This window comes from Podarcis muralis, chromosome 1, assembly GCF_964188315.1.
Source record: "Podarcis muralis chromosome 1, rPodMur119.hap1.1, whole genome shotgun sequence".
NCBI lineage: Eukaryota > Metazoa > Chordata > Lepidosauria > Squamata > Lacertidae > Podarcis > Podarcis muralis.
In genome coordinates, this window is record NC_135655.1 from 135,570,845 (window position 1) to 135,592,276 (window position 21,432).

At 43.4% G+C, this 21,432-nt stretch overlaps 1 protein-coding gene across 6 annotated transcripts in view; it reads left to right on the forward strand.

Annotated features, from left to right (window-relative positions):
• Nucleotides 1-21,432, forward strand: part of ERBB4 (erb-b2 receptor tyrosine kinase 4) — a 760,363-nt gene that overhangs the window by 501,212 nt on the left and 237,719 nt on the right. For all 6 annotated transcript variants that reach the window (XM_028704728.2, XM_028704741.2, XM_028704748.2 and 3 more), the window contains exon 4: nucleotides 12,965-13,099. In XM_028704728.2, coding sequence (XP_028560561.2) covers nucleotides 12,965-13,099 — 135 coding nt within the window. The remainder of the gene's footprint in view (nucleotides 1-12,964; nucleotides 13,100-21,432) is intronic.

Consider the following 21,432-nt stretch of genomic DNA (forward strand, 5'->3'; position numbering starts at 1 on the left):
GTGAAAAAGAATCTGCAGCTGGAAACAGAGAGGCAGACAGAGATTGAGCAGTGAGCTGAAGGGTGGAAGGCAACTTAAGGCACTGGGGTGCCTCTCTGGGAACCTGATGAGGGGCAGTAGATGTGCTCCTTCAAGGAATGCTTAAGCCTGTTTGGCACCACCCATTCTCCACTTGCATATTGGGAAATGAATTCAATATTACAAACCATCATTCTCCTCTGATCTCTCCACCAAAGGAAGCCAAACCCTAGTGAGTTCTGCACTTGGAACTTCTCACTACTCAGGGCAGTGGCAAGCGCATAGCAATATTATTTTCCCTAGGTAAAGGTAAAGGGACACCTGACCATTAGGTCCAGTCGTGGCCGACTCTGGGGTTGCAGCGCTCATCTCGCTTTATTGGCTGAGGGAGCCGGCGTACAGCTTCCGGGTCATGTGGCCAGCATGACTCTGGCGAACCAGAGCAGCACACAGAAACGCTGTTTACCTTCCCGCCGGAGCGGTACCTATTTATCTACTTGCACTCTGGTGTGCTTTAAATGCAAAATCAATAAAACAATCAGCTGTGCCATCTTCATAAATAATACTCAGTGACTGGGATACCTTGGGAAAAATAGCTGCTGTTAGCATTCCTTCCCTTGTCACAGAGCTAAAAATGTCTATGCTGAATACAAAAGTCTTGCACTTTCACATGAGAAATAAATTGGGAAAGAAAATAAGTGGTGGCAGGAGAACTGTCATGCAGCATTTACTGTTGCAATAATAATAATAATAATAATAATAATAATAATAATAATAATAATCTGTGATCGAAGAATGGGGTGCCTTGCATGCATCTTTGTAGTCATAAAAGGTGAATTGAGAGCTGCCACTGGCAGATGGTAAACACTACAGGTTGTGATCCAAATATTACATAGCAAATGGTGTGACAAGAGGGATGCAATTAAAATAACAGTTGTGGCCATGCTGGTGAAGTGGCAGAAAACAGGAGAGAGAATGGGAATTGGAACAATGGAATTAAAGTATTTCAAAGATTTTTGGAAGAAATAAATAACCATCTATTTTGTTAACACAGTTTTAATTACTTGAAAATCTATTGCAAGCTTTTGAGCTACACGAGGCTTCTTTATCAGGTGTAGATGCTCAGTGTGCATAAATAAATGGGATTGAATGAATGTGTGTCTTCCCATACCCATAATCCCAAACTGTCACCTCATTAGTGTGAATTCAAAGGCGGGCTTTGGAACTGATAGACTTGCTGTTTCAGAGCACCATTGTAAAACAAGCAGAGACATTTTCATATTAAGTAAGGTGCCTAACCTAGCAGTTCGAAAGCACGTCAAAGTGCAAGTAGATAAATCCAGCTCTGGCGGGAAGGTAAACGGTGTTTCCGTGCACTGCTCTGGTTCACCAGAAGCGGCTTAGTCATGCTGGCCACATGACCTGGAAGCTGTCTGCAGACAAACGCCGGCTCCCTCGGCCAATAAAGCGAGATGAGCGCCGCAACCCCAGAGTCGTCCGCAACTGGACCTAATGGTCAGGGGTCCTTTTACCTTTAAGGTGACTACCTAAATTAGAGACTGATTTTTCAAAACAGACCAGCTGAACTAAATTTCAGTTTGGCTGCATCACCATGTGGTGGGAAGCAGTAGTGGTGTCTTTTGAAGACACTAGTTTATCTGTTACTGAAATTCTCGAAAGAGGCAGTGTGTAATTTGAATTAAAGTCTTCTTTTCAATAGGATAGTCTTCTCTGCCTTGCACAGTTCCCTGCCAGAACTGCAGTCTCTTAGTGACAGCTGTGCTTAGGGAGTTTTTCTTAGAATATATATACACTTCTCCATAGTTGATCACATTGTAGAACCTTTGCAATAAGCACTCAGCTTGACACACTAATGACTTACAGTTGAACTGTCATCCTTGGCAATGTATTTTTGGAACATACAAAAAACTAAGGAGTTTGCATATGTATCATATGAAGCTGCCTTAATCCATTGGTTCATCTAGCGCAGTGTTTTCTGCTCTGGCAGTGATCATCCAGAATTTCAGGCAGACTTTCTAGCTACTTGATCCCTTTCTAACCCCTTGATCCCTTTTATGCCCCTTGTTGAACCTGAGACCTTCTGTGTGCCCCCCAAAAAGTGTTCTGACGCTGAGCAATGGCTCCTGTACTAGCAAGCATGATCCAGTATTAAAAACTATGCACTCCATTAAACTTATTCACAGCTCATAATGTGATGTACGGCAGTTTCCCTTATGACATAACAAGAGGAATGCTACCAACTTCCCAAATACATATGAAAAACTGAATAATATGGAACTCCCCTCCCCCTTTGTATAAAATCCAGGCTTTTTGCTTCTGATTTAAAACCCCCCTCACATTTTAAAAAAACCACCAGGAATAGGAAATGCTTTAGAATAATGAAAAGTTATATTGTGCATGTAGTTTATTGTATCATTTATCACCTCCATCTCTAACAATATGTTTTGAACAATAGTTCATAGATAATATAATTAGGAAGCAGAAAGTTTAATAATTTAAAATCCAGCTCAAGTTTAGGGAGGTTGAATCTGTTGAAAGTTACTCAATCTGCCTCTGGTGTTTCCGTGTGCTGTGCATAATTTTTAAAACTGAATTGGAGCTCCATGAAAAAGTGAATTTGACCGGGGCTGGGTTTGTTTGTTTTTATAATGCAAATAGTGATGATGATGATTGAAGTAAAAGTACCCCTCCCCCCCAGCTCACTCAACAGAACCTCAATTTAACAAGCTTATTTAAATATGTAGCTGGACCCCTAATGAATGGCAGATTTACCTGAGTGCAGTTGAACTGCTCTTTTTTTAATGTAAAAATAATTAATTGTGCTGCTCTGTGCACAGCATCACAAGCACAGAGGACCCATTTTCCCTGATTCTCGCCTGAAACACACTTTGGGTGAGAAGAGATTGGAATGAGCAGGAGCCTGGTCAGGGAACAGAGTCTGACCCTGTTTTAAAATACTGTGAGGGTCAAGCCTATATATGATCTAGTTGGCTTTTCTTACGTTTTCATTATTTCCATTGGGACCACAACTGAGGAAAAGAATATAACTCTCCCTCCCTACCCATTGTGGACCTGATTCTGATTATTCTGCACGCTCTTTCTCTCTCCTACCCCTGAAGATTCCCCCCCCCCCCATTCTCCTAATTAATATTATGTCTAGAAGAAGATCCTGCTGGGTCCGGCCAGTGGCCCATCTAGTCCAGCATCCTGTTCTCACAATGTCTAGCCAGATGCCTGTGGGGAACCTGTCAGCAGAATTTGAGCCCAAGAGCCGCCCTCTCCCCTCCTGTGGTTTCCAGCAGCTGGGATAATATGGTGTAACAGAATATGTGTTTTAATGTTGGATAGGGCATGTGAGGCCAAACTGCTAATACACATTACAAATTATTTACTGAAGAAGAAATGGAATGGAGGTTTCCCTGAACTAGCTCTTCCCCATTTCCCACTCTGAGATTAGCACCAGTGTCACTGCCAGGCAAGATCTGGTCCTGTGTCTCCAGTATCTGTTGCCTACATTTACAGATAATCAGGCTGTGACTCCTTCCACCAGCACAGAGAGATTCTCACTTAATGGTCCAACATTAGCATGTGCCGAAGGACCTTGCTGATTCAGGGTAAAGTTATGTTGAAGTTGCTCTATTTGCTGAATAATGTATCAAATTAAATAATTGCTATGGCAGATTGATCCACTTTAAGATGATTGTAGAGGGATGCCAATTGGTTTATCTTATATCTGAATAATGCAAGTTTAGCAGCATGAGTGATGTCCTTGGATCAAATTATTTAATAACAGGATAGACAGTGCTGGGAGTTCATATTTTAATCATACATCTAAGCTTTTAAAACAAGCTGTATGGTTGTTTCAAAAACAACAGAAGAAAAAGCACTAAAGCTGGAGTTCTAACCCCACTTACCTGGGAGTAAGCCTCACTGAATTAGAGGACTTACTTCTGCGTAGACATGGTTCGGCTTATGCTGTAAGTTGACTTGCGTCTTTAATATTCCCTTGCCTGCAGCATTGGTCGCACTGTTGATATTGCATTGGCGTTTATGCCGCCTTGCTTTAGCATTTGCCCTTTGGTCTGTGGTTACATTGTGAAATCAACCATTTTGAAACAAGGTGGATACGGCAGGGCTTTATAACCCTTGCAGTGATACGGGCAACTGAAAGCCCCATTGAATTGAATGGATTGCAACAGCTGTTTCACACATTCCTTTTTTAAAAGTGTGTATGTAAAAAAATGCAAAGTGTGAATGTGAGAAACACCTATTTGCAAAGACATCTGTCTGTAAGCTTGTTAGAAAGAAGTAGATTAAACTGCAGCCATGTGTCCCTATGAAGGCAACCCTGAGTGATGTGCAGAATGGTCTTTAATATCCCTGTAGGCAATTTGGACCTTTGCAGCAGGAGGGGAGTACGAGCACTAGCCAGAGTGCTTGGAAGAGTATACTTAAAGTTCTAATTCTGAGCACCCAAAGCTTTGAGGGTTTTTTAAAAAAAATATGATGATGATGATGATGACGACGACGACGACACTTGAACATTAGACAAAGCTGCATACTGTGGCTTAATTGCATGTTTTACTTTTGGGGTACTTATAATGCAATCCTATGTATGTCTACTCAGAAGTAGGTCCTATTGAGTTTGAGTTGTCTTACTGCTAGATTGCAGCCTAAGGATCATTTCTGATGTTCATGCATGGGTGCTGGTTTTTATGTAGCCGAAAGAACACCATCCATGCAGAAGACTGACCAAGGTTCCAGCAGGCTTGAAGGAAACCCCAGCATCTCCAGAAATACAAGAAAATCTGGTGTAGGAAACCCCCAAGGGGAACTCCCCAAACAGTCCAATAACTGCTATATATAATACTATGTAAATAATACCACACACCAATGCAAATCACACAAAAAATGTGCCAGAATGTTTCATATATGTTGGAGATGTAAAAAAAATGGAAAGGTACATTTCCCTATATTTTGTGGTGATGTCCTTGTATAAAAAGCAGTAATGGTCAGTTATTGTCAGGGGTGCAGCATTGGGGGAGGGGGGGTGCCAGGAGGGCCATGGCTCCAGGAGCCCAATTTTTGAGTGGGAGCTAACCAGGTGCCCCCATGCAGGTGCCCCAGCATGGCCCAGCCCAGTGTTCCTCTCCGCTCACCAAGGGTTGTGTTGACCAGCTGGGCTCCCCCCTGCACAGATGGGCAGGCGGCTCTGCCCAGGCACCAGCAACTGAGACTAAGCTACTGGTTATTGTAAAAGAGGCTAGGAAGACGGAAGATACAAGACTCAATTAAATCTACAGGCAATATTATTAGGAAAAATAAAAGGACATACTAGAAGGAAACATACAATATTAGTTGTGTCCGTGTTAACCATGGCATGTGTGTTATTGGCAAATGCATGGAAGTCAGCTAATTCCACCTGCTCTCAGTTGATGGTAGTGGAGCATCATATTAAGGCAAAGTATTATGGCTGATAAATATTTGCGGGAAGGCAGAAACAATGCTATCAACATTTTTCAGGAAATCCTGAGCTTAATTATAGAATTTTGAGCATTACACATAGGATTTGACTACTTAGAAGGCATTATTAGCATGTTTTTCTTGTATTTGAGTTGATTAATTTGTTAATATGATATAATGTTATTTTTAAAAGACTCATTTTAAACAAACAAACAAAGGCTGGCCATGCTCAATGACTACAGAGCATGGATGGACTATTGTGGTGGAAATGGAAAGCGAGGTGAGAAGAAGAATGGAAAGGAATCTTGTGGAAGAGGGCTGAGAGGTAGAAATGCTGAAAGCAGGAGCACTCCACACTGTGCTACATGTGCTACAGGTGCCACTTATTTTTGGTTATTTTAATCTTTCCCCTGGAAATGTTCCCACTAGTCTGGAATCCATGTTTCCTAAAATGCATATACTCACAGAATTACAACACTGTGGTAAAATCCTCTCACGTGTCTGCACTACATCTAAGTACAGTGGTACCTCAGGTTAAGAACTTAATTCGTTCCGGAGGTCCGTTCTTAACCTGAAACTGTTCTTAACCTGAGATACCACTTTAGCTAATGGGGCCTCCTGCTGCCGCCGCACGATTTCTGTTCTCATCCAGAAGCAAAGTTCTTAACCCGAGGTACTATTTCTGGGTTAGCGGAGTCTGTAACCTGAAGTGTGTGTAACCCAAGGTACCACTGTATACATATGGAAAAAGTAAGTGCATCCGTCTAAGTTTTAGCCTTATCTTCTCTCTGACAATATTCTATAGAACTGGGGATGCTTTTAAAAAATCCCAGGGCTGGCCCTCCCGCGAAGCAGGAGGAGGCGGCAGCCCCTCCCTCCCCTCTTCCTCCTAGGCTCCCTGGTCCTGCCTTTCTGTTGGGAGACAGAGCTGTGTGCCAAACCACCAAAGTTAGCTTTCTGCCTTCAGGACACCCAGTTAGCAGTGTTGAAGCAAGATTCATCTGCCAATCCAGCCAATTTTAGTCCCAGGTTACCACAAACCAAAAGCAACTCTCAGCTTGCTTTCTAGAGGCAACACAAACCCATCGGAATACTTATTCCCAACTTCACATTTGGAGCAGCAGAATTATTTGTTTTCTAAGCTGCGCTTAATGGGAAGTGCTGTGTTAACACACACACACACACACACACACACACACACACACACCCTATATGGACAATATTTTCTCTAATGAAATCTGCCTTCAAGTCAATGTCACTAAAGTTTGGGTGCTTCTCTTGCAAGTCTTTGTCCACTTTTTCACTAATTACCCAGATAATTGTTACTTTTAAAGGTTTAATCCAAGACTAGCCCAGACACCTATTTGCCACTAAGCATGCACATCCTTGAGCTTTTGCTTATGGTCACTGGACTGAAAGAAAGAAGGCTAAAGTCCTCGTTTTTATAATCACACTTCCCTTGCCTCCTAATACAAACGTGACATTTCAAATTTTGGTGCTTTATAAATCATCTGCAGCAAAGAACAAAGCCCTGATCTAGGTCAGGAAATCAGTGCATGAAAGCAGAGAGCCACATCCATATTACGTTCATGAATCAAGGACTGTGGGACTAAAATGAATGCACATCCAAATGCAAATGTTGACTCTGTCTTCCCTTGCCTTCCTTTAATTAGTTGGATAGTTAGCTATTTAGTTGTTTGTTTGTTCCCAACGACATCCTGCTATGCCTGGTTACTCATAGCTACATATGCCATGGGGCTTCTGATAGTTGATAGGTAAGCTGTCAGTTTCCAGCCCCACTTGCATTCAAAATGTAGCAGCTAGCATGGGCGTAGCCAGGAGTTTTGCTGAGGGGGCAGGCTTTTGTTAGAGGAGCAGAACTTCAGATTTGTATTGATTTAGGGGGACAGCTGCCCCCACCTTTGGCTACCCCCATGGCGTCCAGGGCAGGCATGTCCAGCTCCCAAGAGACTGTGATCTACTCCCGGTATATAAAAAAAACCCCGGCAGTGATCAACCCACTGTCCTTGGAGGGAGGAGGAGCGTGGGGGGTGGGGGGGTTCCAAAATTGTTGAGCTTTTTGGGGGGAGATTTTAGCTTTCCCCTCATAACTTTTTGTACACAATAAGGATCCCACGTTCTACCAGGATCAGCCGGTGATCTACCGGTAAATCACCATCTATTGGTTGGACATCTATTTGATTACAAATTCTGAAAAACAACATTGGCAGCAGCATAGCAAAAGAATTCATATTGGGGTTGCCGTGGAGTTTCATAAATACCCAGAATGGGCAACAAATTCTGGGGTCTACCCCCATGACTCTGAGGGAGGACTTTTGGGAGCCTCACGAAAATCCACACAGGAAGAGACCACTTAAGCAAAAATCTATGGCTCAGGCTACTAAAGAATATAACATGCATGAAAAACAACAACCCAACTTTCATTCAGTTTCCTAATCTGTGTCTCCAAGAAGTGCTGGCGCCCAAATTAATTAGAACAGAGGGAAGGCCTGCATTTTTCACTTGCCTTTTCCTGCCAACTTGTTGGCATCGTCAAAAGGCTGCCTGCCTTTCTCCTTCTGGTTTCCTTTTTAAATTTAATGTTATCTCTTGCTTTCAGTGTTGTTGTAAATTAAAATTAGTTGTTAACTTTAGGATGATGAGGTCATTATAATGCAACTCTTTTGTATATTGATTACATTTGAGCTTCATTTGCTTAATGCGTCATAGGGTTGAATAGGTCTTTCCAAACATCCCTCTCTCAGTGTGGGAGGTGGGGGAACAGAGAGTGGCAAAATACATGGAAAGCAGGTGCTCAGTTTAATTTGAAACAGTCGACTGAAATGGACTGAGCCACAGGCAGTTTACACTATCTGAGGAGGACCTGCCCCGTGAGAGCAAAAGAGAAAAATGACAACTGGGAGAAAGGCATGAGCAGCGCAGACTTAACAAATCAGGAAGAGAAGAGCAGCTATTAAGGCCAAATCGGACGTTCCCCTCATCCCTGTCAACAGTGTTACCAACTGCATAAAAGATGAAACTCTGGCATGGGGTGGGTCCCCCCCCCCATGTGCACTTGAAGAGGTCAAAGGCCTGGTCGTTCCAAGAGTGGTACCTGGTGGTGAAGGGGAAGAGGAAACATGGTTCCTCTAGGGCCGCCTTCCCCAGCCTGGTTCTTTGTGCATTGTTTTGGGTTACAGGGAGCCTCCGAAGATTGTGCGAAGCAGCTCTTCCTCCGGCGAGGAGGGAAGCCCTGCCTCCAGTGGGGAAGGGATACAGGGATCAGAAGATGCTAGAGAGAGCCGCAACACCAAGCCTGAGCAAAGCAGGGGGGAGGCAAGTCCCCCTTTGCCAACAGCCTCTCTCCGCAGTCGGTTTGCTCGCAGAGAGGGGAGGAGAAGGATGGGGGTCAAAAGACTGTTATGCTGGGGAAGGTTTAAGGACCGCCCACTCCCAGATTCTGCTAGCGACTGAGCAGACACGGACTTGAGACGCTCTGTTTTTGTACAGATAATAAAGCCTGGAAAAGACTGGTAGGAGTCTTGCCTGTTCGCTCTCAAGCAACCACGCCAGCACGTGACAGTTATGTTTCAATTTGTGTATTGGTTCAAAAAGGGTGAACTGGGTAGTTAGCCACTAAAATGCCAAGGAAACTGAATTTCTCCAGTATCCCTATGGATTAGTACCCCAGTCTACAGATTCTCAGCAGGAGGAAGCAAGACAAACTTGAGTATGATCATCTCCATACACTTATCTCTGACTGATGGTTTTTTCTGTTTATGTCCTGCTTTCAAGGCCTAGGCCCTCACAAAGCAGCTCATAACAATACAATAAAAATATGTTTAGAACAATAACAACTCAATTTTGAGTAATAATGATCATCAGGTAGAGCAAGTTCCTCAAAAAACCTTGAAGGGAAAAATAATACGAAGGGATTCTCTAACCCTACAGGTCCAACCAAGTATTTTTGCTAATCATACTTGAAAATCTGGTGAATTTTGAGATGATTGTGTACCCAAACAACACAAGCTTCTTTTATATATTCAGATAGTGGGGCGGGATATTTCATATAAATTTGTAAACGTTCCGTTGAGTCTGAATTTCAGTATGGTGCTCCATGTTTGTGAGCCACCTCTTTCATTAATACCAGATGTTGATGCAGTGGGTTTAAGCAAACCTCATATTAATGCAATAAAATGAGAATTGTTGCTAATCACTAGACTTCCTTGCAAATCCCACCTTTGTTGCGGTGCAAAATTGCTAACAGATGTTGTGTGCATCATAAGAATATCCGTGCCCATGCAGGCTGATCATACACTATGCTCCTAATCTCAATCACTTGTTTTGTGTGCTTATCTATATTATAGCTGTTGTGTAGGTTAATCCCCTTTTCTGTGGAAAAGCCAAGCTCCTTTTAAGCCAAAGGTTTCCTAGAAGTGAATGTCAGTACCTTTGCCTGATTAATACGGTCAAGGGGAGGAAATTATACAAGACTGATATTAAATGCCTCATTTTCATCTGAGGCTTCTGCTTCTGGAAATGCAGGAAGTGAAGGTTAGATTTTCTGATGGCAAGCAGTGTTTTCTCTCTTTGGGCGCTAGTGCTGTGCAGCTTGCTTCTTGTCTTGATTTGTAATTGGCTTTGTAATTGTGAGCATTCAGAAAATGTTTGTCCGCATTTCAAAAGTTCCTGGCTTGTCATGTACCCTGATGTTATCAAAGGTGGTTTATGTATTATCTTATTGCCCTCTGGGAATTGTAGATAGCTTTCCCTCGGCCTGCATTCACCCCAGGACACCACCCCTTCTGTACACAGAGCGTCAGTTTCAGTTACACTGCATAATTATGAACTATACGTTTGTTTCTGAGAAGAGTTCCTGGAGATGATGCACACTTTTGTCTTGCTATTTTTGATTTATTTGTTACACAGCACAATCTTATGCATATTTATTTAGAAGAAAGTTCCTCCAACTCAGTGAGTTTTATTTTCTTGTAAGCATGTTCAGGTTTCAGCCATAGGACATTTAGATCCCACCTTTCCTCCAAGAATCTCAGAGTAGCAGTGCTTCTCCTCCCCCTCCCTGCCACCATTTTATCCTCACAACAATCTTGTGAGGTAGGCCAGACTGAGAGATAGTGCCTGGCTCAAATCCTGCCGTGTGTTTCATGGTACAGCAGGGATTTGAATCCTGGTCTCCTTTCATTGTAGTCCAGCAGTTTATCCATTGCACACAAAGAATATAAAATAGTTTTGGCTATCTAACTGCACGTAATGCTTGAGACTAAGATCACTAGTCTATATCACACTTTACTGGGAGTCGATCCCATTGGAATGACTTCTGAGTAGGCATGAATCCAGACCCTCCAAATGTCCCTATTTTCCAGGGACAGTCCCAGATTTACAGAAGCCATCCTGGTTTATGATTGGATCCCACCATGTCCCGCTTTTCCTTAATGTCCCTATTTTCATCGGAGAGGTGTTGGAGGGTATGTGTTTAGGTTTAGGTTTGTTTCGCTCTGCCACAGCTGTGGCCCATCTGTTGGAGCAGGACAGCCTAGGGAGGGCCTAAGTTGCTCTTCACCTCAGTGCAGTGGTACCTCTGGTTATGAAGACTTCTGGTTACAAACGCTTCTGGTTACGAGCTCCACCAACCCGGAAGTAGCTGCTCCTGGTTGTGAACTTTGCCCCAGGATGTGAACGAAAATCGCACGCCAGAGGCGCGCACGCAGCAGGAGACCCCATTAGCGAAAGTGTGCCTCAGGATAAGAACTGTTTCAGCTTAAGAATGGACCTCCGGAACGAATTAAGTTCGTAACCAGAGGTACCACTGTAGAATATTTTCCAAGTTAGCTGTAGACCAATACTCTTCTTATCATGTATGAAGTGGGCCTTGTGTATCATATTCTATAGCAAAATTTTCATTTCTGAGCACCACTCTCCTTTAGTGCCACCCACTCTTTTTGTTCACTCTTCAGTTTGACTCCTGCCTTTAGCTGTGGTGGTAGCAGCTGTGTTCAGACCCCAACCTATGGCTTTCTCTAGGCCACTGCCAGGGTGGGTGGGAGGTGCTGGAGCTACTGCCAGCCATTATCCTAATTATTGTTGGTGTGCTCCAGGGGTGGCCTCTTCTCCCCCTGCAACAACGGGTAACAGTTATGTGGAATTCAGTTCCCCTTTTCACGTTCTCTTAGGACCTATTTCCCTTTAGTATTTCAAAGTCCTGCACCTGAAATGGCACCTGACTTTCAGAGACTAGGAATGTGTGGACAGTTCTCCTGGTGAAGAGATGGAGAAAGTGGTCCCCCCCCCCCAAGGATCTGTATTGGGACATGTGCTTTTTAAGTTGGTCATAAATGACCCAGCATTAGGGATGAGCAGTGAGGTGGCCAGGTTTGAAGAAGGGATTAAATTGTTCAGGGTCATAAAAACAAAAAGAGATTGTGAAGAGATCCAAAAGGACAATTTTACATTTACTGAATGTAAAATGACCAATGCAATTCTGTGTAAGCAAGTGTAAAGTGATGCTTGTAGGGGCAAAATGTCTTAATTTCATCTATATGCTCATGGGGTCTGAACTAGCGGTGACTGATAAGGAGTGGGACTTTGAGGTTGTAGTAGTTAGCTCAGTGAAGACCTAGTGTCCAGCAGTTGTGAAGAAGGCAAATTCCATGCTAGGAAATGAATGGCAAATGAAAGTGCTGATATCATAATGGTGTTATAAATATCTATCGCGTGACCACACTTGGAATACCGTGTACAGTTCTGTGTACAGGTCACCTCACTTCAAAAAGGATATTGTAGTGTTGAAAAACGTTCAAAAAAGGACAGCAGACATGATCAAGGCAGTGGAGCGCTCCTCTATCAGGAAAGTTAAAGTTAACATTTGGGACCTCTTAGCTTACGGAGAAGGTGAGCAAGAGGAGATGTGACTGAAAATTATGTATGGCATGGAGAAAGTGGATGGGGGGGGGGGATTCTCCCTCTCATAACACTTGAACTCACCAGCATCAAATGAAGTTGAAAGATTCCTGATAGACAAAAGAAAGTCGTTCTTCACACAGCGCAGAGTTAAACTCTGGAACTTGCTCTTGGCCACCAACCTGGATGACTTTAAAAGAGGATTGGAGAAATTTATGTAGAATAAGGCTATCAGTGACAGCTAGCTACAATTGCTCTGCTCTGTCTCCACGGTTAGAGGCAGCAATGCTTCTGAATGCCAGTTGCTGGAAACGGCAGGAGAGGAGGGGGGGGCTGTTCCTGCCAGGCCCCACTTGTGGGCTTCCCCAGGCATCTGGTTGGCCATGGGGAGAACTGGATGCGGAATTAGATGGACCACTAGTTTCGTCCGGGGGGCTCTTCTTAGGTTCTTAATTCTGCTTGAATATTCTAACATGACCACATCCCACCATCCCTTTGTCAAATGTCCTTAATATATGTGTTTTCATCTTTCTCTTTGGTACAGAAATCTTAAATGGAGGAGTATATGTTGGACAGAACAGATTTCTTTGCTATGCAGACACTATTCAGTGGGAAGATATTGTTCGTAACCCTTTGGCTTCCAACTTTTCTGTGGTTCCGAAAAACAGCAGTGCAGATTGTAAGTATTGACTTTGTTTTCCACTCTTACCGCTTTGCCATTCTCACACTTATTCAGGTACACATCTACTTTTTCTTTCTGTGCTTTCTGTAACATCCATACATTAACAGTGCAATCCTGTGCATGTCTACTCTGACGCAAGTGCACTGAGTCCAGTGGGACTCATGTCTTGGTAAGTGTGCATAGGGTTGCAAAGTAGGTTTCATTATGATTTAACCACTCAAAAAACCTGCCTGCTTCCAAGGTTCTTCCCCGCCCTCCATTTATTTTCCTTTTTTTCTCTTTCTTTTTTACATTATCCGTAAGCTTCCTTTCCAACAAACTGCCCAAGGTTGCATTTCATGCTGAAAGAAACCAGGATCTGAAGCCCACTTCAAAGACGCCATTGTTTAGAATTCCACTGCAAGGGCAAAACCCTGGTTTGTCTTAATTGCAGTTAGCATTGATACTCACAAACTGCTTAACCATTTCTTTCATTAGCCTTGAATTCAAGTATCATGCAACCAGATGCCAGCTGTCCAAGTACCTTCTTATTTTGTTTAAATGTTCCATCTCCCTCTCTTCACAGAATCTAGCCATATGAGTTAATTTAACTGAAGGATAGCGAATGTAGTGAGCTCCAGATGTTGTTGAACTCCATCAGACCCAGCCATCATGGCTAATGGGCAGGGATGATGGGAGTTGTCCAACAACATCTGGAGGGGACCATCTTGCCAATCCCTGGCTTAACTATATACAGGGTGTTCCAATTCCCATTTGAAGCAATTCTCACTCAGTTTATCAAATGTTTCTGAAAGGCTGAGGTGTGCAACTAGCTGCCCCTTGCTCTCTTCAAGTGTCCTGATTCTATCCTGCATTGGTGATTTGTCTGACGTGGCTTGATTATATCATCACTTAGGAAAGCAAATCAATATATCCTGTACAAGGGTGGGGATAACCAGTGGCGTAGCGTGGGTTGTAAGCATCCGGGGCAAGGCAAGTAATTTGCGCCCCCTAACCCGTGGATTTGCACCCCCTAACCCGTGGATTTGCACCCCCTAACCCTAACCCCCAGATGTTGCACCCGGTGCGGCAGGCCCCCCCTGCACCCCCCACGCTACGCCACTGGGGATAACATCTGAACTGGAATCTAAAATTAGCTTTACTTGGTTGCTGTACTTTCAGTTCCATATGCAAGCTCTAAACCAGGCATGGCCAACCTTGGCCCTCCAACTGTTTTGGGACTACAACTCCCATCATCCCTAGCTAACAGTACCAGTGGTCAGGGATGATGGGAATTGTAGTCCCAAAAACAGCTGGAGGGCCAAGTTTGGCCAAGCCTTCAGTCTAAAAGCCTAAGCCTCAGTCTAAGCCTGAGTTTGAAAAGTTGCCACTTTGAGCTACAAGGTGACAAACACGGACATACAACTTGCAGTCTTAGTTCAGGTGGGTCTCTAGTGCCAAAGGAGGGCAACTATCCACTCTAATTTTTCAAGGGATCCTGAATCTTCTCTTCTCTTGTTAGCAGTTGGAATCCTATATGCTGATGTGGTCTTCATTATCACAGTCAGGTACCCCCAAAGCCTAAACGTAAATGCAGAGCCTTCTTCATTCACCATATGCAATTCTATAAGACTTAAAATATGGCTTAAAATATGGCTGAATCAGTATTACCAAGGTATTTGAACTTCAGAGGACATCACAGAAAAATTGTGGCTCTTTAAACTTTGTGGGGGAAATAAATAAGTGGACACAATCCACATACAGGTTTTCAGATGCCTGCATTTAGTTCTCTGTGTACAAAATATAGAAAAAATATTCATGTACAATTACTCAGAGAAATAGAGGAGCCATGTTACCACCCATCAAGAGTTCAGAGCAAGATGTTGCTCAGTTTTACAAAAGTTTTAAGACACAGCATTGTTGTATTCAAGTTTGTAAAGTTTTGGACTAGGTGGGGGGAAATGATTGGAACACTAAAACTGCAGAGTGATCATGGTGTTAGGACAGTGGGCAACCTTCATTTCAAACACATTGCTGACCCGGAACTTTTCAAGGTTAACATAAGCAAAAGTTAAGGTCTGCATCCTGAAGGAGCGTCTCCACCCCCATCGTTCTACCCGGACACTGAGGTCCAGCACCGAGGGCCTTCTGGCGGTTCCCTCACTGCGAGAAGCCAAGTTACAGGGAACCAGGCAGAGGGCCTTCTCGGTAGTGGCGCCTTCCCTGTGGAACACCCTCCCACCAGATGTCAAAGAGAACAACAACTACCAGGCTTTTAGAAGACATCTGAAGGCAGCCCTGTTCAGGGAAGCTTTAATGTTTGATGTATTATAGTATTTTAATATTCTTTTGGAAGCTGCCCAGAGTGGCTGGGGAAGCCCAGCCAAATGGGCGAGGTATAAATAATAAATTATTATTATTATTATTATTATTATTATTATTATTATTTGGAGAATTGAAAAGGAGATTGTGCTGTTGTCTGAAATAGGAAAGTGATGCAGCCTAGTGGTTATGACGAATCAGGAATGCACCAGTTCAAAACCCCATAGCTGCATTATGAGTATAATAATGCTGATCACTTTCACAGGGTTGGTGTAAGGATTATAAGAATGCCTGTGAAGGCGTTTGGATACTCTGTGGCCAGACTGGTTGGGGCTGATGGGAAATGGAGCCCAACAACTTATGGAGGGCCTCAAGTTCCCCTTTCCCGCTTTAAGACCCAACCTCACTTGATGATGATCTGGAACCTCAACTGCAGGACAAGGTGCCTTCATCACTATAAACCGTTGTGTGAAGGAGCAGTGGAAAGTCAGTGAAAGAGCAGGAGGTAATGCCATACCGTATTAAAGAGCTGAATTTGTTCTTTTAGTCTGCTAAGGGACAGATTTCCAAAAGCTCCTAAGTGGGTTAGCAGCACACGTCCCATTGAAAGTCAATGGAATGTGTGGTCTTAAGTTGCTTTTGGTATTTTTGATAATCTTGCCCTCTGAGCTTGATGTCCAGACTTCAACCCTTCCTGATTACCCAAATCAGTGGTTTATGTTGAGACATCTATATTCTACCAATGCCTGGATATATAGTTGAGAAAGCTGAACCTGCCAGAGACAGATACAAGATCTGCATCTCCCAAAAGGAGAGAAAGCATTAGTCATTACTAGCTTATTCAGTTTACGTGTCTTGGCCATGAACTTCAGTAGGATAAATGAACCCAAGGAGAGATATCAGTGGGCTGTCCGATGTTGATATTTAACTGCACCTAGCACACAGGTCCCCTCTACACGAGAAATCTGGAAATGCTGCACTTTACCCTTTCTTGTTTTGGAGACTCTTTTGTGGGAGTTTCAGAGGGAGCATCTCAATGCTTTACACTCCTCTGTGTTATGAAACTGTAACATTAAATTTTGGGGGAGTTGTTTCCCCTAAAATCTTGAGTAAAATGGTGAACTGGCTGTCCTCTCTTCCATAAAGCTGCAGGGAAACAAATATAGTAACAAAGTAGTTTGTGTTCCTTTAAAGTTCTTTGGGGTAAAACAAATTTCCCCAGCTGAAACCTGCTACTGGTCTTATATACAGCCTATGCCGTTTAGAACAGCATTTGATCGCAGTAAAACAAATCACCAGCAGAATGTAACAGCAATACATTTTCTCACCTTGGCTGACAGAAAATGTGAAGTGGTGACTAATTCCCATTCTTAAAGTCAACTCTTGCCTAGTATATCATTTCTAATGCAGCTTTAAATTGCAAGCTGTGTACCGAGAAAGTGACATTCGGAACAGTAGATGGTGAACACGTTTTTATTGTAGAGTTAGGTTAAATTATATCCCTTTATTAAGGTGCAGTCAATTAACATTTTAAATACGTATGTGCTTGGGGAGTAGGGAAAATGCGCTTTCACAGACAGGGGCCCCTGAATCATTGCGACAGGTGTCAGCACACAATACCAGCCATAGAAGCTGTTCTTTCACAAAAACAAAGGCACAAATCAGGAAAGTATCACACAAAAACCTCTTTTGTATGGAAAATTCCTCAAGTGATCACAAAATAATGTTTTAACAGCCACAAGTGTTTTCTCAGCTGGGAAGCATAGCCAATAAATGCTGAGGAGAGAGCCAGTGCTCCCCCTCAAGTTGTTAACCATTTCAAAGATAGGCACTTATTTGCATTTCCTGCAATTAAAGAATATGAACTGGGAGTATAATTTGCTTTAGAAAAATGGCAATGGAAAGTGGGTGGTGGGGAATGGAGGAATGTCAATATTTGTTTGCTTTTAAAAATCTGTTTTTGCCAAGTGCTGGAGAATGAAAAGAGGGAGGAATGTGAGGCGGAAAGTAGACTTGCAGAGTTTTGGCATTTCAGATAGGGAATTTAGTAGCCCCATGAAAGCATTTCATGTGAGAAAGAGCTAAAAAAGGTGAAAAGGCTTCTTTGTGCTCTGAAGTACCAGTGGATACAAAAAGCCAACTGAGGAAGAATTTCAGCAACAGGAAACAGACCAAGCTTTTGAGTGCCTGGTGACAAAAAAAATACTGGATTTTCCCAAAGTTTTCCGAAAGTCTAATCCTTGTAATGTCAGAGGGTAGGATCCGGCTGTACTTTATACATGCTGATTTCAAAGGCATGCCTACATGTGTACTCCTGTTTCAAACATTCTTTACTCCAGAGTTTGAAGAATCTCATTTTATTGGGCATCCACACATGGCCAGGCCAGTTGGGCAAATGTGTGTAAATAGGCTTACCTCTGCTTATGTTGCTGGAGCAATTATTGGCAAATTTTGTTTTTTAATTATGATTATTTATATATATTCCACCTTTTCCTCAGTCTGCAGCTTATGGTGGCTTGCACAGATGAAAGAGAGAAAGCAAAAATAATAGAAAAGACAATAATTAAAATGTGATTAAACAGTTTTATGTATTTAATTTAGTACTCACTTCCCATAAAACACCCAAAAGGAATTTAACAATAAAAAATGATTTTAAGTCCAATCCAAATAGTGATTAGCTTTACAGTAAATGATTAGATTTCTGTACTTGTGTGCATTTCCATGTCGTCATTAAATCAGGAATGACAGAAGCAGCAGTCATATATCTCCTCCCCCCTTGTCTCCTGCAATGTATGGCACTACCTAACATGTGATGCTCATGCCATCGCACCTGGAGATTTATGGCCCCTCTATAAGCAGTAATCAACAGAAGGGAGTGTGGGCAGGGATCTTTTTAAAAGCACTGTGACGTTTATACCATATGTTTTATAGCATTCTGCCTTATGGAGTGTTAGGAATGAGGAGATGGTGGATTACTAAGTTGAACTGGAGCTCTGCATTCACCATAAGATGTGGTTCCAGTCTTATATAGCATCCGTCACAATGAGACATCAGAATGAATACTAGTCAAAAGAAAGTTTTACAATTAACATAAAAGACAGGTACAAAGAAGGAAACCATATCAATTCAAATCCTTCTGCCACTTTAATAAGCTAGTAGTGTAAAGTAAGGGGTGTGGCTGGTACTGTGGTCTAAACTGCTGAGCCTCTTGGGCTTGCCAATCAGAAGGTCAGCAGTACGAATCTGTGCAATGGGGTGAGCTCCCATTGCTCTGCCCCAGCTCCTGCCAACCTAGCAGTTTGAAAGCACGCCAGTGCAATTAGATAAATAGGTACTGCTGCGGCGAGAAGGTAAATGGTGTTTCCGTGCGCTCTGGTTTCCGTCACGGTGTCCCATTGCACCAGAAGCGGTTTAGTCCTGCTGGCCACATGACCTTGAAAGCTGTCTGTGGACAAACGCCGGCTCCCTCAGCCTGAAAGTGAGGTGAGCAACGTACCCCATAGTCTCCTTTGACTGGACCTAACCATCCAGGGGTCATTTACCTTACCTTACCTTACCTTAGTGTAAAGTATGTGCAGTGAGAATCCAGCAGATATCAAGAGGGATCAAATCCCTTCAGTGAGAGACCACCCACCATGGTTGAGCGTAGAAAACAGCCTCTTTCCTCCTTAGCACGTTATCCCTACAAGAGGAAAGCCTACTCTGCAGTTTCTTAGTGAACATTAGCCTATTGAAATGTATAACATATTATGTGAACATGCCTTGTTTAAAACCCATCTGCTAATTAAAACAGTACTTCACAGGAAGGAGAAGCATTTAGCTTAAAAAGAATTATTATTCCCTTTTATGAGTGGCAATGTAGGGAATACAAACTATATAACAATTCCATTGATTCTGTTATTGACATTTTTGGGTGAGTGGATGGATTGGTAGCTTGCATCTCTCATAATAGGGTTCAAATAATTTAGCTCACTATCTTTGAAGAAGGCCTTTGCCAAAGTAGAGGGGCATGTGTGGCCTGAAGCCAGCTGGACTAATTGGTGCTCTTCAACAGACCAGGGTTCAAAATCCCATCTGTTGCTTAGTCGTTCAACAAAACGCCAGACCTATTCTACAGGGATAGGAGGAGCACAGAGAGAAGAAATGCCGTCGAGGATACCTTCATCTGCCCTGCCTGGAAGAAGATGAAGATGCATATGGGTCTCTACAGCAGTTTGACTTTACCCCCAATGGCACACTCTTTCCATTGTCTCTCGAGACAGATGGATGGAAACTAAACTTACCCCCAAATTGATCCAGGGACTCCAGAGATGTTTGGCTGCCTTTTACAGTAGCAAGTAGGAGCCTCTGCTAGTTGACTGGCCAACTCCATTATGAGAATTGCTGCATGTGGTTTTTCTCAGCTGCAGAACCACAGACTGGAAGAACAGTTCCACATCTCCGGATTAACTCTGGGGTAAATGCCCAGGGATGTTTTTACTATTTATGGACAACTTTGCTGGCAGAAAACCTTTGCCCGTTCCTGAAATCAGTGCTTGTGGGAAAGTGATGTCCTTCTTTCAAGAGGAGGCCACACTTTGCAGCCAGACTAGAACTAGTGACTCCACCCATGGTTTAGTGCAAACAGCACACCAACCTTCCCCTGTATGTATGTTTGGCACCCAGCTGGCATGGATATGCCCTAGATAGGAGGAGTGAGATGGCTGTTCATAATGCTGTCCCCTGTGGGGACAGTTCAAAGGAAAGCTGCCATACACTTAAACACACACCCTTCTGTATCCATCCAGTGAAATCCTGACTCAAGGAAGGTGGCATACATGGTTCTTCCCTTCCTCATTTACTCCCCACAACAACCCTTTGTGAAGGAAAGTTAGGTTGAGAGGCGGTGACTGGGCCAAGGTCACCCAGTGAGCTTCACGAGTGCGTGGGGATTTGAACCCTGGACTCCAAGGTCCTAGTCCAACACTCTAACCACTACGCCACACCGGCTCTTACCGCTGTGCTGCCAAAAATGCTGAACCTCTGGTGACTCACAGTTGCCCACATAGTTATTTGCACTAAAGCTGTGGGGACGCGGGTGGCACTGTGGTCTAAACCCCTGAGCCTAGGGCTTGCCGATCAGAAGGTCGGCACGGCAGTTCAAATCCTCGCAACAGGGTGAGCTCCCGTTGCTCGGTCCCTGCTCCTGCCAACCTAGCAGTTCGAAAGCACCTCAAAGTGCAAGTAGATAAATAGGTACCGCTCCGAGGGGAAGGTAAACGACATTTCCATGTGCTGCTCTAGTTTCGCCAGAAGCGGCTTAGTCCTGCTGGGTACATGACCCAGAAAAACTGTCTGCGGACAAACGTTGGCTCTCTCGACCAGTAAAGCGAGATGAGCGCTGCAACCTCAGAGTCGTCTGCAACTGGACTTAACTGTCAGGGGTCCTTTACCTTTACCTGTGCTAGAGCAGGGACACAATTGCCTCTGCCATCAAGGGAGAGTAAAGAAACATGGGAGTGAAGAATGGACACAAAGTACTTGCACCCTTCCCAGTCTGGAAACCAGGGGGATCAAAGAGTTCAGGAATACAGTATGGTGTTATTTTGATGCTTCTTTGTGAAAGGGTGAGCAGTTCGTCCTCCAGTAAAAATACCACATAATGAAAACAGCACTTAGTACAGCATTTAGAAAAGGTTTCCCTGCCTCTCCCCAAAATCTTTTTATTTTAACACATCAAACTATGTTTCCTCTCTCACCTCCCTGATTCTTCCAGCTCTGGCTGCATGCCAACAACAGCTAAAAGATACATTGGCTTACCACACAATAATTCCGTTATGCTCATTGTTTTTCTTTAGTGTGGAATTAGAGCAAGAATGCCAGAAGCCTCATCATTTCCTTGTCAGCGTGCCTTTGATTTTGCTGGGTACCTCCTCTGGAAAAATCTCTTACGGTGACATTCAGGTTTCTCACACACCATTATGTACTGTGACAAAGAAAATTCTTGTGGCTGTAGCTTGCGATTCTCACACGTAATTACCCTCTTGGCA